Source organism: Scyliorhinus canicula, chromosome 2 (genome assembly GCF_902713615.1).
Source record: "Scyliorhinus canicula chromosome 2, sScyCan1.1, whole genome shotgun sequence".
Lineage (NCBI taxonomy): Eukaryota > Metazoa > Chordata > Chondrichthyes > Carcharhiniformes > Scyliorhinidae > Scyliorhinus > Scyliorhinus canicula.
The window spans coordinates 17,051,508-17,068,218 of record NC_052147.1 but is presented as its reverse complement, the minus strand read 5'-3'; the positions used below and the strand labels follow the sequence as shown (position 1 = coordinate 17,068,218).

At 46.0% G+C, this 16,711-nt stretch overlaps 1 protein-coding gene across 1 annotated transcript in view; it reads left to right on the top strand.

The window, feature by feature from the left end:
* LOC119951242 (latent-transforming growth factor beta-binding protein 2-like) overlaps nucleotides 1-16,711 on the top strand; it is a 677,784-nt gene that overhangs the window by 623,569 nt on the left and 37,504 nt on the right. The window contains exons 29-33 of the mRNA XM_038774298.1: nucleotides 4,844-5,056; nucleotides 8,534-8,620; nucleotides 9,963-10,091; nucleotides 11,033-11,173; nucleotides 16,121-16,291. Of these exons, the coding sequence (XP_038630226.1) occupies nucleotides 4,844-5,056; nucleotides 8,534-8,620; nucleotides 9,963-10,091; nucleotides 11,033-11,173; nucleotides 16,121-16,291 (741 nt within the window). The remainder of the gene's footprint in view (nucleotides 1-4,843; nucleotides 5,057-8,533; nucleotides 8,621-9,962; nucleotides 10,092-11,032; nucleotides 11,174-16,120; nucleotides 16,292-16,711) is intronic.

Below are 16,711 nucleotides of genomic sequence, written 5' to 3'. Positions count from 1 at the left end.
GCAGGATGAGATTTCATATTCCTTGCCATGTAAATATATGCATGGCCTGGAATACAAAGGAGTCCCAAGGAGTCTCACTTTTGGGCCACTTTCTTGAGCGGGTGGCTCTATAGTCAGGTCCAGCGATGGGCTCTCCCCCCAACCTCCCCTCCCAACCTCCCCCCTGCTATTAACAAAGCCTTCAGACTCATGCCCTTGCAAGATGCCACCGCTACTCGCTCCCACACTGACCCCTCCCCACTACTCATTTCCTAACCATCGATATATTCCGTTTGTAACCTGAGAACCGACCAAATTCTTCCAGTATCACCATAATTCCTGCAATTTCCCCCCACGGGTTTGTTATACAAAGAGCAAATCATCCATATAGAGCGAACCCTAAGTTCTACCCCCTCTCTCATTATCCCACGCCAAATGTTCGATGCTCTCAGCGTCATTGCCAAAGGCTCTATGGCCAGGGCAAATAGTAGTGGGGAGAGTGGACACCCCTGTCTCGCCCCCCGACACAGACTAAAATACTCTGATCAAACCCGGATTGTCCTTACAACTGGTGCCTGATATAGCAACTGGACCCGCTCCACAAATCCCTGTCTAAACCCAAACCTTCTCAGAACATCCCACAAGTACCTCCACCCCACCCAGTCAAAGGCCTTTCCTGCATCCATGGCCACCACCATCTCGACCTTGCGCCCCTCCGCAGGCATCATTATCACATTTAGGAGCCGCCTAATGTTGGACGTCAGGTGTCGTCCCTTAACAAATCCCGTCTGGTCCTCCACTATTACCCCTGGGACATAATCCTCTATGCATGTGGCTAAGATCTTTGCCAGCAATTTCGTATCTACATTTAACAGGGCGATTAGCCCATACGAGCCACAGCTCTCCAGATCCTTATTCCGCTTCAAAATAAGGAAAATTGATGCCTGTGATAATGTTGGGGTGAGCACTTCCAGCTCCTTTGACTTGTTAAAAGCATTTACCAAGAGCGGCCCCAACAGTTCAGAAAACCTTTTATAAAACTTCACCAGGTATCCGTCTGGTCCCGGTGCTTTACCCGATTGCATTGCCCCCAATCCATCTATAACCTCTCCCAAGCCCAATTGGGACTCCCAAACCCTCCACCAACTCCTCATCTATCCTCAGCAACTCCAGCCCTCCCAGAAATCGCATCATACCCTCCTCCCCGGTTGGGGGTTCCAATTTATTATAAAACTCCCGAAACACATCATTTACCCCCACCGGATCCAAAACCCACCTTCCCTTCTGTAACTCTCACTTTCCCCATCTCTCTCGCTGCCTCCTATTTCCTCAGCTAGTGAGCCAACATCCTGCTGTCTTTTTCCCCATATTCATACACCACCCCCTTTACCCTCCTTAACTGTCCCTCCACCTTACTTGTAGACAGGAGCCCAAATTCCAGCTGCAGTCTCTGACATTCCTTCAAAAGCCTATCATCCGGAGACTCCACGGGCGCGATTCTCTGCTGCCTACGACGGGTCTGAGAATAGCGGGAGGGCCTTCCCGACAATTTTCACGGCCTCCCGCTATTCTCCCCCAACTCCGGCCGCCCCCCGACACGAATCGCTGCTCGCCGTTTTTTACGGCGAACAGCGATTCTCCGCAGGCCGATGGGCCGAATACCGCGGAGTTTACGCCCGTTTTCACGGCCGCGATCACACCTGCTTTCAGCGTTTGTGAAAACGGCCGCAAAGTGCCCGTCCCGGACAACCATGGCACCGATTGGCACGGCCGCACCACGGCCGTGCCAAGGGTGGCATGGGCCTGCGATCAGTGGGCACCGATCGCGGGCAGCAGTTCCGATACCTGCGCACTATTTGTTCTGAGGGGCATGACAGCCCGCGCATGCGTGGATTTGACGCGTCTGCGTGATGACGTCATCCGTGCATGCGCGGCTGACGTCATCGTGCGCGTCAGCCGCCGTGACTCTTGGCGGGCGGAGTTAGCGATGTTCGCTAACTCCACGTCGCCGTGATTCCCCCGGCCCCGATACTAGCCCCGCCCGGGGGGGAGAATCGGGTCCCGGGACAGAGCTCAGAGGCTGGCGTGAAACACGGCCAGTTTCACGCCAGCCTTCACGGCACGCCGGATTTGCGGAGAATCGCGCCCCACGTACCTCCTGTCCACCTGTAAAATTTTGCCTGTCCAACTTCGCCCACTCAGCCTTCTCCTTATGGGCCTGAATTTAGATGAATTCAGTGCCTCCCAAACCAGCCCCGCAGAAACCTCACCCATGTCATTGATCCCTTTATATACCCGAATGGCCTCCCTCACCCGCTCACATACCTTCTCCTCCACTAGCAGCCCACATCCAACCTCCATTGTGGGCACTTGGCCTTTCCCTTGCTGACTTGTAAGTCCACCCAATGCGGGGCATGGTCTGACGCAACTATTGCTGAATATTCAGCATCTGCCACTTCTTCCAGCAGCGTTTTGTCCATCACAAAGACGTCTCTCCGGGAATACACCTTATGCACATGAGAGTAGAATAAAAACTCCTTACTCCAGGACCGTATTGAAATCTCTCCCTCATAATCAGACAATGTGAATGTAGGTCTGGGATCTTCCCCAGTACCTGTCTAACAAACTTAACGTCATCCCAGTTCAGGGTATATATATTTACCAATACCACGGCCATTCCCTCCAGCTTCCCACTAATCATAACCCCCCGGATCCGCTTTTATAATTCCCCACCTCGAATGCCACCCGGTTATTAACCAAGATCGCCAACCCCCTCCTTTTTAAATCTAACCCCGAATGGAACAACTGTCCAACCCATCCCTTCCTTAACCTAACCTGATCCCCCACCTTCAGATGTGTCTCCTGCAACATGGTCACGTCCACCTTCAGTTGCCTCAAGTGTGCGAACACACGGGCCCTTTTGACTGGCCCATTTAGTCCCCGAACGTTCCACATGACCAGCCTGGTCAGGTGCACTCATCCCCCCTCTCTCCTGTCGATCAACCATAACCTCTCATAGGCCAGTCTGCAGCCCATGTCCTGCACCTCCCTGGCCCGCCGTCGGGCAACTACCTTCATCAACCCTCCTCCTCCAGTTTGAAAGTCCCCTCCTCGTCAGCAGTATAATCCCAATCCCTGCACTCCCACTCCTCCCCCCCCCCCCCTCCTCCCCCCGCCCCAACGATCTTCAGCTCACCCCCCACTTTGAATTAGCCCGCCCAGCTAGCCTGGCAGTCCCCGCCCATGGCGCCTAGCATCCTACTCCCCACTCATTCCCCTCTCCCCGTTCTTAGTGCAAACAGTCAAACTAAAGGCAAGAAATAAAAACAAACAAGATCCGAAAACAAAAGCCCACCCCTCATCCCTTAACAAAGCACAGTATACCGGCCTAACCGTAACCAGAACTGAGAAATGGAGAAAAAAATAAAAAAAGATCCAAACAACTTAAACCCAAAGTTTTTCACGATATAGTTCAGATCTCCTTAATCAAAGTTCAAGATCATCCTTCTCCTGTCAGCCCATTCTCCTTCATAAAGTCCGCTGTCTCCTCTGCCGAAGTACAACCCCCGACCTCAATAGGTCACCCATAGGCGGGCCGTGAACAATAGCCTGAACTTTACACCCTTCTTGTACAGGGCCGATTTGACCTTATTAAAGCTCGCCCTCCTCTTCGCCAACCCCGCCCCCAGGTCCTGGTATACCCGAATTGTGACGTCTTCCCAAGTGCATCGCCTCGCCTAGCCCACCTCATGATGTGTGCCTTGTCCAAGAACCGATGCAGGAAACCTTGTCCAGGAACCATCGCTCTCGGTGGCACTCCCCGCTGCGGTGTGCACATCAGCGCCCTGTGGGCTCGATCCCCCTCCATAGGTCGGTCGAATACAACTTTCCCAAGCAGCTTCTCTGGTATCTTCCCAACATATGTACCCCGCATCCAATCCTTCAATTCCCTCCGGCAGACCCACAATCCGAATGTTCTGCTTCCGTGAACGATTCTCCAGGTCCTTCACCTTCTCCATCAGTCGCTTCTGCTGGTCACGCATCAGCCCAATCTCAGTTGCCATCGAGGTGGACTGGTCCTCCTGCTCCCCCGCCTGCTCCTCTAGCCTCTGGATCGTCTGTCCCTGGGCCTCCAGTCTCACGGTCAACAACCGCCTTGATTGAGTCCACCACCCGGGCCAGGTCCTCTGCAGTTGGGTGAACTTCTCATTCAGGAAGCTCATAACTGGTCCATCGACCACTGAGCAAACGGGGTCAGACCCTGCACATCCGCCATCTCTGCGTGCGCTATCAGTTTCTCGCTTGCCTCACCCAACAGGTTCGCTTTTTTCCGGGCACTTCTGGGCCGCAGCTCCATAAACTAGGGGTCACTCTCTTCTGCTCTTACTTCTGCACCTTTTTCTTACAAAATCCCTGCGAAAAATCGGCATGAAAGCCACAAAAAGATCACCATGAGCGGGAGCTGCCAAATATGCAACCACTCATTCCATGGCCGCCACCCGAAGCCTTGGTAAACTTTTCTGACATTATCAAATATCTGGGGCCTTCGGTGTCACTGGTTCAAAATCCTGGAACTCCCTCTATAACAGCATTGTGGATGTTCCTACACCACATGGTCTGCAGCAGTTTAAAGAAGGCGACTCACCACCACCTTCACGGGGGCAATTAGGGTTGGGCAATATATGCTGGTCCAGCTAGCAACATCCACATCCTGTGAAAGAACAATAAAAAAAAATCACAGCCAGTTAATTTGACCTTCATAGTGGACCAGTGCAGATTGCTACTGCACAACAGCAATGTACTTAAGTGTTTGGGCTAATTCTGATCAGTTATATTTCACATGTTTATCTGTCCAATACAATAGAGGAAACACCAGGAGTGTCAATAGTGCCAGAGTTGCCCAGGATGTCAGCACCTGCAAAGGGAGATTTGAAGGAATGCTACTACAATCTGAATGATGAAAACTTCTGCGATAATTTGCTATCCCGGAACATCACAAAAGAGGAATGTTGCTGTACTGTTGGAGTTGGTTGGGGTGACAATTGTGAAGTTCACCCCTGTCCCATAATCAACACAGGTAAAATCATTTTCAGGACTTGGACTTACACACGTTACTCAGTTGAAATGGTGTTGGAGTGCGTGAAACTAAAATAACGATAAAATGTTATCTTTCAGCATTTCTTGATAAGTGTGTTTAACTGCAATGAGAGTTTAAACCATAAACTCTGGGTGTATCTGTCCTATGAATGCTATAGAAAAAGGTAATTGTACAGCTGTTTTTTGGAGTTTAGTTTTACTAACATTTCAACATTTTCTGAAAGTCACAACTCTACTTATGAAGTTAGTCCTGCCAGTTAATTGAAATTCACCTCCTTCTAAACTCTACAATGGAAAAGACAAAATCATCTACATTGTAGGACCATTCTAACCTTCAAGTTCCTCTCCGAGTCATACACTATCCTAACAGAACGCCCGCACCATAAGCATTGTAGCCATTCATAGTGAAGATTGACACATTCACCCTCCGCAAAACCTCCTCCCACATCCCGACACTCGACAACACCTTATCGTGCAGGCCCAAGGGTGGCAACCCGGGAAAGGAAAGGCACTTCCCTCCTCACGAAATCCTGGACCTGCAAGTACCTAAAACCATTCCCCCTGGGCAGCTCGTATTCCTCCTCCAGGTCCAATTTCTCAAAGCTGCTCTATGAACGGGTCCCCAAATCATTCAATCCCTGCCTGACGCCACCCCAAAACCTTGCATCCAGACCCCCCGGTACAAACTGATCGATGCCCACATTGAGACACCCTCCAGACTCAAATTCTGCCTCCACTGGTCCCATATCTCAAGGCCGACACCACCACTGGGCATGGAGTACCTGGCTGCCAAAAACGGCAGAGCCGCTGTCAACAATGCCATTAACTTTGTTTTCCTACAAGAAGCCACCTCCATCCGTACCCATACCGACCTCTCCCCCACTACCATAGCGATTTTAGCCGGCCGGTAGTAATGCATTATATTTGGCAGTGCCAACACCCCACAACCCTGCTCGCCCCCGCTCCAAAAATCTTTCTTCACCCGCTAGCTCTTCCCCGTCCATACAAACCCTAAGGTCAATAGGGGTGGCACGTGGCACAATGGTTAGCATTGCTGCTTACGGTGCTGAGGACCCGGGTTCAAATCCCGGCCCTGGGTCACAGTCTGTGTGGAGTTTGCACATTCTCCCCATGTCTACGTGGATTTCACCCCCACAACCCAAAGATGTGCAAGTTAGGTGGATTGGCCATGCTAAATTGCCCCTTAATTTAAAAAAACCTAAGATCAATGCATTAATCTTCTTAAAGAATGACTTCAGGACAAAGATTGGAAGGTTCTAAAATATAAACAAGAATCGTCATCTTCACTACCTGCACCCATCCTGTCAACGACAGTAGCAGCACATCCCATCTCTTAAAATCCCCCTTCATCTGTTCCACCAGCTGAGACGAATTTAACTTGTGTAACTGCGCCCAATCCCGCGTCATCTGGATGCCCAAGTATCTGAAGCTCGGCCACACCACCATAAACGGCAGCTCTCCCAACCTTCTCTCCTGGCCTCTGATCTCAATCGGGAACACCTTGCTCTGTCACATGTTAACCCTGTGCACGATGCTCCACCCCCCCCCCCACATAATCCCTTTCCAATCCCTCAGCATACTAAGCGCCATTGCCAATGGCTCTATAGCCAAGGTAAAAAGCAATGTGGAGAGCGGGCACCCCTGCCTTGTCCCATGGTGCAACCCGAAATATCCTGAACTCACCCGGTTCGTCCGCACGTTTGTGATCTGTGCCTTGTACACCAATTGGACCCAGTCCTCAAATCCCTGCCCAAACCCAAACTGACCCAGCATCTCCCACAGATATTCCCACTCCACCTGGTCGAAAACTTTCTCTGCGTCCATCGCCACTGCCACTTCCACTTCCTGCCCCTCCAGGGTCATCATAATCAGGTTAAGCGACCACTTCACATTTGCCGACAACTGTCTCCCTTTCACAAACCCATTTGGTCCTCACCTATCACCCCCGGGATACAGTCCTCAATTCGCGAAGCCAACACCTTCGCCAACAACTTAAAGCCCTCATTCAGAAACTATATCAGACAGTACGATCCACACTGCCCCAGATCCTTATCTTTTTTCAGTATCAGGGAAATGGATAGTGCAGGGTAGTTCCCCCCTCTCCCTAGCCTCATTGTATGCCCTCATCAGCAATGGCCCAAGGTCCCCCCCCCAAACCTTTTATAAAACTCCGTAAGGGGAAATCGTGGGGGGTAGGAGGATTGAAGCCTTGGGCAGGGGCTGAAGAGGGCTGCCTTGACCCAATTAAGCCCGGCCTCCTCTTCGACAAGTGTATTGGGACACTTAGATGCCTTCGGGAATTCCCACGGTGCTCAAACTTTGCCGCCTTGAAAAAAAAAACTTGAGCGAGTCTCCAGGTTCTCCACCTTTTCCTTCAGCCTTTTTTGGGTCTCCCGCATCACCCCCACCTCGGCCACCAACAAGACGAGCTGCTCCTCGTGCTCCCCCACCGCCTCCTCCACTTTCTGGATTGCCTGGCCCTGGGACTCCAGCCTCTGCTCCACTCGGTCAATCCCTGCTTTGAGTGGCTCTACCACCTTGGCCAGGTCCTCCATGGCTTCCCTTCTCTGCTGGCTGAACTTCTCATTTAAAAAGTCCACCAGCTTCGCTATTGACATTTGGGTGGGCATGACAGTTCCTTTGCCCTCTGCCACCTTAACCTGTGGCGCACAAAGACTCTCCTGTTCCACCAGCTCCTTTCTTCCTGACCCACTCCTAGCTCGTGGATCCATCCACCAGCCATACCAGAGGAGTTACACCTTCTCCTGGCACTCCTACACCTCTTTCATCCAAAATTCAGACGGGGAAAGGGCAGAAAAATTCCACTTTGAGCGGGAGCTACCAAATGTGCGACCGCTCACTCTGGCCGCCATCGGAAGTCCGAAGGCTCACCTTCTCAACCTTGACCATTGTCTGAGGTGTGGTTAAATCATCACCAGTCAGCTTTCCCCCTCAAAGTGGAAAGCAGCCTGTGGTCATCTGGGACTATGGCAACTTTACCTTTGGTAGAGCCACTCAAAGCAGGGACTTTATCTTTACCTAGCGCAAGGAGTAGTACCAATCCCAAATTGAAAAGTTTAAATTACCCCACATACCACATCAGAACTGGAAGAGCCACTCATGAGGATAGCAGTCACAGGATGATCAGGTGAATGGGTGTGTTCAATAACACTTAATTACAAGGCAATGAAATCCATATGAAAGCAAACGGCTGAGGATACACCATGATAATTACCCAGTGTTCAGTCACCATCACTTTCAGGATGTGTATGGGTACTAGAGAGCCAGCAAATAGGATTCCCATGGTCCCATTTTAATACGACAACAGGGCAATGAAACAATCAATTATTATCTTGGTCACTGATCAAATTATTATTCAGACCATTTATTAGCCAAAACTGCATGATTAGTAATTGTTCTTTTTACTTTAATTCAGATGAATATAATGAAATTTGTCCCGATGGCAAAGGATTTATTCCATTTCAGATTGGTTCTTTTAGCTTTGGATCACAGAATTATGGAGGTGAGTCTTCAAGTAGCCCAAATCAGTTGATTTGTCAGCAATCGATCTTAATAATGAAGTTCTGCAAACGTACATGCAACAATGTTAGTGCTGGAAAATTTAATATTTGACTGGGGTTTACAGCAACCTCAACAACTGGTTTGCAGGTAAATATCTTGTAAATATCCATGGGTTCCATGCTCACCACTGTAATGGACAATTTTAATACTTAATATTGAATAACTGCTTAATAGTGTGATTAACTAAAGCTGCAGGCGTTTGTGTGTGTGCAAGGTTAGAGAGAGAGAAACCGATATCCCAGCTGTCTGAAGGTCGAGATTGTAAAACTAGGAGAAAAACAACTCCTTATATGGAATGGAGATTTACTCGTATCTTTTCAATGTATAAAGGCTGAAGCTTGCTGCGCTCGGCACGCTTTCCTCTCTCTCCTGTAGAGAGAGGAGGGTGTCCTCTGCAGAGCTAAGAAATAAACTAAACTTGCTCTTATTCATGACTGATTGTTTCTGAGTTTTCCTTTTCCCACCACACCACCTACTCACCTGCCCTCTCCCCACCATGATTTTACCAGCGCTGAGCATCAGAACGCCCGCCTGCCTGTGGCCCAATTGAAGCACTTAAATGACCAATTACCAGCCGCTCATGGTGCTGACCAGTGATTTGCCACCATTTGATTGGCCCTGATCTTTATCCCGGTTTGGTGGGGGAGGGTGCAGGCACCCTATAAAATCCAGGCCAATGTCACATTCCTGGGAACCGAATGCCAACATCAAGAATTCACAGATCAGTTATTTCAGAGCCAGCAACAAATAAAAGTTTCTTTCACTTTGTCAAACTGTAAATTAAACTCAGATTGTGCTTCCCATTGTACTTAGCTCACACAAAGCTCACTATAGAACATAGAACAGTACAGCACAGAACAGGCCCTTCGGCCCTCAATGTTGTGCCGAGCCATGATCACCCTACTCAAACCCACATATCCACCCTATACCCGTAACCCAACAACCCCCCCCTTAACCTTACTTTTATTAGGACACTACGGGCAATTTAGCATGGCCAATCCACCTAACCCGCACATCTTTGGACTTAAATGGGTGATTGTTGCAGAACATGTGAAGAAATTACTTAGTGTGCCCACCCGAACAGGTCACCTTTTAACATTTACGTTCTGATATCACAAATTTGCTGTCATAGTTCAGTACAACTTTAGGTATAACACTTTGTTGGTTGGCTCACTTCTCTGGATAGTTTTGTACTCCTTACTAATCATTCAGCTCTGAACTTCACCAGGACTGGAAACTTTAAAACAATGCCTCTAAAATAGTGTGTTTCTTCCCACCTGCAGATGCAGATGAATGTGCAATGTTTGGATCGGAAATTTGCAAGAATGGGCACTGTGTAAATAACATAGGTGACTATGCCTGTTATTGTGGCACAGGATTTTACTATGACAATGTGAGACTGGAATGCGTAGGTAAGTTTGAGCTATTAGCATGAATATAGTTATGTGTGCCGACAAATGTATTTAAAACTGACTGTGCCCAGTAAGCATGCAGTAAATTATTCACTTTTTTTATAAACGTTACTGACATGAAAGCTCCCCAAGTAATATAGATTCCACAAATCTAGTGGGAAGCTACACTCACTAATGGAACATGGTGTTAACTGTTTGGTGTACAGCCTGCAATTTTTACATCCATTCATTATAGGTATTGAAAATCACAGGCTGTGCACCTGCAGTGTATTCCATGAGTGCTGGGCAGCACGGTGGCACAGTGGTTAGCGCTGCTGCCTCACAGCTCCAGGAACCCAGGTTCAATTCTGGCCTCAGGTGACTGTGTGGAGTTGGCACTTTCTTCCCGTGTCTGCATGGGTTTCCTCCGGGTGCTCCAGTTTCTTCCCACAGTCCAAAGATGTGAAGGTTCGTAGATTGGCCGTGCTAAATTACCCCTTAGTGTCCAAAAGGTTAGGTGGGATTACTGGGTTATAGGGATATGGTGGAGACAAAGGCTCTTTCCATGGGCCGGTGCAGACGCGATGGAGCGAACGGCCTCCTGCACTGTAGAGATCTATGGTTCCTGTTGGGAATATGTAAACACTAAGTCGGCCATCCAATTTTTAAAACATTCCATTTAAGAACACATTTTCTATGTTTTGAAGATAAATTTACAGTCACATTTGGAAGAATGCACACCCCTTATTTACACACAATGCTACTTGCCCCTGCATTCTATACTTTCATTGCAACAATGTAAATAAAAGATTTGCAGCCGAAAGATAATTGCATAAATGATTTTCAGAAATCATTATCACCTGGGGAAAGTACTAAATGACTTGTAGAGATTGGTAAATATTGATATATCATTCTCAAGAAATAACTTAATTTATTCCCTTTATTTGTCATTATTTATTTAGATATTGATGAGTGTCAGGATGAAAATACTTGCGTGAATGGAGAGTGTGTCAATACACCAGGAGCTTTTAATTGTTTCTGCAGCCCACCACTTACACTGGATGTAACACGCAAAAGATGTATAAATGGCACAGAATCAGGGGGTAAATATAAGTTCCCATACTATTTGTAATGTATTGATAATTGTACATTTGTTCCAAGTTGCTAGAAATTTAAAAGGATCCCTCACCTCCTTCCCCACCCTCCATCAGCACTGACAACTCTCCACAACCCTGTTCTTAATTTGATCTACACGGTCATTAAATCATAGATAATACCACGGTTGAAACCAACCCTCTTCCCTTGAAGTTCCCATGTATGCACATGTTTATTGGCTGTTTTTTCTCTATAATTCCAGAGAATCTAAACCAATATTAGCTATCCTAATGATATCAGCTAACATCGGAGTTTGAAATGCATGGTTTACTTTTCAGTTATGTGTCAAAGGAAACCAGTTGAAATGTTGTCATGTCTGTGATGCTTGGGTTGATTGCGTTTGCTTTTGCATTTTTCATACACTAAATTTGGGGTCTTTATATATGTCAACATGGAGAGATAGCAGGCAAAGTTCCATGGGAAGGAATTGTTTTCTATCAAGATCCTTACCATGGACATTGAGCTGTGGAGACTGATGTCAACCTATTCTCACATCCCTTAAAATTATTGATTCGAGAGCAATATTGACAAAGACTTGGGAACAATATTGTCCAATAATGACACTGTTAAAAATAGAAGGGACGGGACAAGGAATGTTAAAAGGACCAGCCTTAAGGTTTTATACCTGAACGCTCGGAGTATTCAAATTAAAATGGATGAAGTAGTTGTGCAGATAGATGTAAAGGGGTATGATATTGTTGGGATTATAAAGACATGGCTCCAAGGATGGGAACTAAACATTGAGGGCTATTCAGTTTTTAGGAAGGACAGATAGAAAGGAAAAGGTGATGGAGTTGCATTGTTGATTAATGAACATGTTGATACAATATTGAGGAAAGATATTAGCACAGACGAAGTGGAATCTGTATGGGTTGAATTAAGAAACACCAAGGGGCAAAAAACTTTCATGGGATGTATACAGACCATTAAACAGCAAAGAATTCTAGTAGATTTGTGTAGCATAAATTTCCTTTTGTAAATCCATGCTAACTTTGTCTGATTATGCCACTGCTTTCCAAATGCTATGCTATGCTATGAAATCCTTGATAATGGACTCCAGCAACTTCCCTACTACCGACATTAGGCTCACTGGTTTATAGTTCCCTGTTTTCTCTCTACCTCCCTTTTCAAACAGTGGGGTTACATTTGCCACCCTCCAATCTGGAGGAACTATTCTAGAGTCCAAAGAATTTTGGAAAATGACCACCAATGGATCTACTATTTCTAGAGCCACTTCCTTAAATAGTCTGAGATAAGGAAAGTAAAAACTGACTGTAAAAGATTCTAAAGGTATGAGCGGGATCTCTTATTTTCAAATAAGAGGCGGGGTTCAGTAGTAGTTTGAGATTGAGTTTTTTGCAAAAAACTTGTTTCGTACATGTTCAAATACAAACAAAATAAATAAAACCCAGCAGGACGTAAAGAAGAAAACAATGGAAAGAGAACTTAGAAGAAGAACGGGAAACACGTGCAACAAATACTTTATACCTGCACATTTTTGGTACCGCCCCCCTCTCTGCCCCCTATTGGCTTACAAGTTTTGAATTGTGACTTCTGGATGGTGCTCCATACCATCGCTCACACTGGTACTGGCTGTGCTTACTTTGTTACATTGTCACATTTTTAGTCTGGATTCTGAAAAGCTGATATATACTTTCTTACAGTTACAATATTTTCAAAAGTTGGTTTTGATTGTTCTAAAAAAATTTTAAAAGAATGAGTCAATAAAAACAAGCAAGCGGAAAATATTGCAGAGGAATACATTCACAGATGCCTTTGATGATCCCTTTGTTTAGGAACAGCCTTCAACACTGGAAAGGGCAAGCCGATAAGCTGTTACAATCCTTTAAATACAGGAAGCATGCTTATTAGGCAAAAAGGGATGTCGGGTAGTCTTGAGAGGCATAACCGTAGCAGGGACTTTAGTTAATTGTTTACAGCAACACTAATAAGCATAAAAACACACTACAGAATAAGAATGACAATGAAGAACAAGATCAAGCCTTGAACTAAACAGGTTCCCACAGAGCTCAGCATCCAGTTGCCCAACTCCACAAGGTGTTGGGTGGTGGCTGTTTGAGTTTTTTTTACCTCCTTTTTGATGTGCTCCGCTAAATTAGTCATTTCCTTGGAACTTTCCGGGATATATGTGCAGCACTCTGCCCCTATCAGGGTATAAGTTCCACCCTTTTCAATAAGAACATAGTCCAGAGCCATTCTGTTCGGCAGGGCCAGAGTGCAAAAAGCATTTGTTTTAACAATATTTTCAAAACTTGGTTTTAATATTCCCCAACAGTATGAAAAGAGAAAAAGACTGATAGAAACTAATGTAGGCCCCTTACAGTCAGAAAGGGGGAATTCATAATGGGGAACAAAGAAATGGCTGAGGAACTAAATTCGGACTTTGCTTCTTTCTTCACAAAGGAAGACATGGATAATGTGCCGGAAATTCTGCGAGACACAAGCTTTAGTGAGGAGCTGAAGGAAATTAGTATTGGTAGAAAAATGGTTTTGGGGAAATTAATGGGATTGAAGGTGGATAAATTTTCAGGGCCTGATAATCATTATCCCAGAATACCTCAGGACATGGCCCTCGAATTAGTATATTCATTGGTGGTCATTTTCCAAAGTTCTTTGGAATTTTTCCGAAAGACTGGAGGGGAGCTAATATAACCCCACTATTAAAAAAGGGAAGTAGAGAGAAAACAGGGAACTATAGACCTGTGATTTCATAGCACAGCATTTGGAAAGCAGTGGTATAATCAGACAAAGGATTTATGAAAGGAAATCATGCCTGACAAATGTACCATAATTCTTTGAAGATGTAACTAGTAAAGTTGACCAGGGGGAACTGATGTCTATGGTTTATTTAGACATTCAGAAGGCTTTCGACAAGGGCTCACATAGCAGATTACTATGTAAAGTTAAAGCACATGGGATTGTGGATAGTGTCCTGAGAAAGCTGGTTAGCAGACAGGAAGCAAAACGTTGGAATGAAGGGGTCTTTTTCCAATTGGCAGGCAGTGACTAGTAGGGTACCGCAGGGATCTATGCTAGGAATCCAACTGTTCACATTATATATTAATGATTTGGATGAGGGAACTAAATGCATTATCTCCAAATTTGCAGATGATACAAATGGGTGGGAGGGTGAGCTGTGAGGAGAATGCAAAGATGATTCGGGGGATTTGGACAGGGTGAGTGAGTGGGCATATGCAGGATTTGAGTATAGGAATGGGGATATTTTACGACAATTGTATAGGGCATTTGTGAGGCCACACCGGGGGTATTGTGTGCAATTTTGGTGTCCTTCTCTGAGGAAGGATGTTTTTGCTCTGGAGGGAGTGCACTGAAGGTTTGCAGGCTGATTCCTGGGATGGCGGCACTGTCATATAAGGAGAGACTAAATTGGTTAGGATTATATTCATTGGAATTTAGGATCTCATAGAAACTTTTTAAATTCTAACAGGATTAGACAGGGTAAATTCAAAAAGAATGCCCCTGATGATGGAGGAGTCCAGACTTAAGGTCATAGTTTGAGGATAAAGGGTAAATATTTTCAGACTGATCGGCCGGAGAATCCCTGTTTGCAATGAAATTGGCGGCGGGGCCGCGTTCACGATGCTCTGCCCCTTCTGCCGTATTACGCCGATTTTTCGGTCATGAAATGCCACCGTTCCCACGCCGCCGTCAAGACATAGTCTCCAAATCAGAGAATCCAGCCCCCTGTTTTTAATTGTGATTGAGTAATATGGGGATAACTCGCTTGCTCTTCTTTGAAACAGTACCATGGAATCTTTTATTTTATCCAAGAGGGCAGACAGGGCTTCAGTTTAATACTTTATCTAAAATAATAGAACCACCAACAATGTAGCAATCTTACAGTCTTGCTCTGGAATGTTGCACTAGAATGTCATTGCGCTCGCATGCAATATTTTGGTCTGCAAGCATGTTTCGGAAATATGCCCATTGACAATAAATAAGCCAATTTACATTAATAAACAGCAATTGATTTAATGTTGCCCTTTGCAGTTGCTGTTGGCAGCAGAACGATTCGCAAGGCTGCCTTCACGTTTAAGCTGCAACGTCGATCCAGGGTGGGATGAAAGTCAGGATTCCAATAAAATCAACATTTGTATACAGAAACTGAGGTCTCTGTGTGATTGTACTGTCCAAACACGTGTGGCAGTTTTTCCACTGAAAGCTATATTTTACAAGTCAGCAGCTCCCTCAGAGAGCTTTGCAATGGCTTTCCCTCAAGGGAGCACATTGGAAGTGCTAGCCCGCACTTTACTCAGTGCCCTCCCTTCCCGGCAGCACATAGCACAATGGCCCTTTAATTGGAAAAAAATAATTGGGTACTCTAATTGTTTTTTTTTATTAATTCGCCATTTTCTAAAATAATTAGATTCCTGGACATTTCAAAGAAATTTCAATTTTTCATATTGTTTTGCTTCTGGATCAAAGATCGTCACACAACCACATTCTGAGCTAGAAGCTCACCTATCACCATGTTTGTATAGACATCAAAAAGGCTTTCAGGACCTATACCTGAAATTAGCATTTGTTCCTTCGTATATTAGAGGATGTAATGCCTATTTAGATGCCCGCTGTTTAAAATTGGGCTGCCGTGAACACAGTTGGTATTGGGCTGAGAAAGTTGATCTGCATGTGGCTTAACAAGTGTGTTGGCTGTGATTTGTTTTCTTCTTAAATCAATTGATGGGAAATTCCAGGCAGCACACCACATTATTGTGACATCACCTGTGCACACAAGAACCTAAAGCATGGAACCTCACAGGATTTACCCTTTTTTAATGTGTCCAACAGTAACCTGACAGAAGATTTTGACTTGTTTTGAAGATAACCCTGTTGATATTAATTCTGTTCTTTAGTTGACTCTGAAGAGGTAGACACATATCTGGATGTATGCTGGCAAGGTGTGACTGAGGACGACATCTGTAGCAAACCTTTGAGGACCAGATCAACAACATACACTGAATGCTGTTGCTTATATGGAGAGGCCTGGGGCTTGCAGTGTGCCTTCTGTCCCTCCAGAACATCAGGTAAGATAATATTCAATACCTATTTGAAAAGTAAATGCCAAATAATTACTAAGGGGTAAATTTGACTTAAGGGGCTTAAGGGACATTAAAGGGCACTCCATTTTTTATCTGGCTGCGAGCTGAGTGGGGCTCCCTGTCCATCTGCTGTTTAAGAGCTCTTCGACCTTGTTAGCGAGGAGGGGGCTGGTGTGCGCGTTCCCGGCAAATCGGGTGGCGAGCCTTCACTTGCAGTGAGAAGCCCGTGGGGCCTCATTAAGTGAACCAATTAACGTCGAGCACCTTGCCGGGCCAAGCTCCAGGAAACCCATAGCAGTTCCCGCTTGCTGCTACACTTCAAAACCTTTCCGGAGAATCGCACCCAGTCTTTAATTCTCCCAATGGCAGGTTAATGACAGATTGATATTCTCGTTGCCTAGTGAT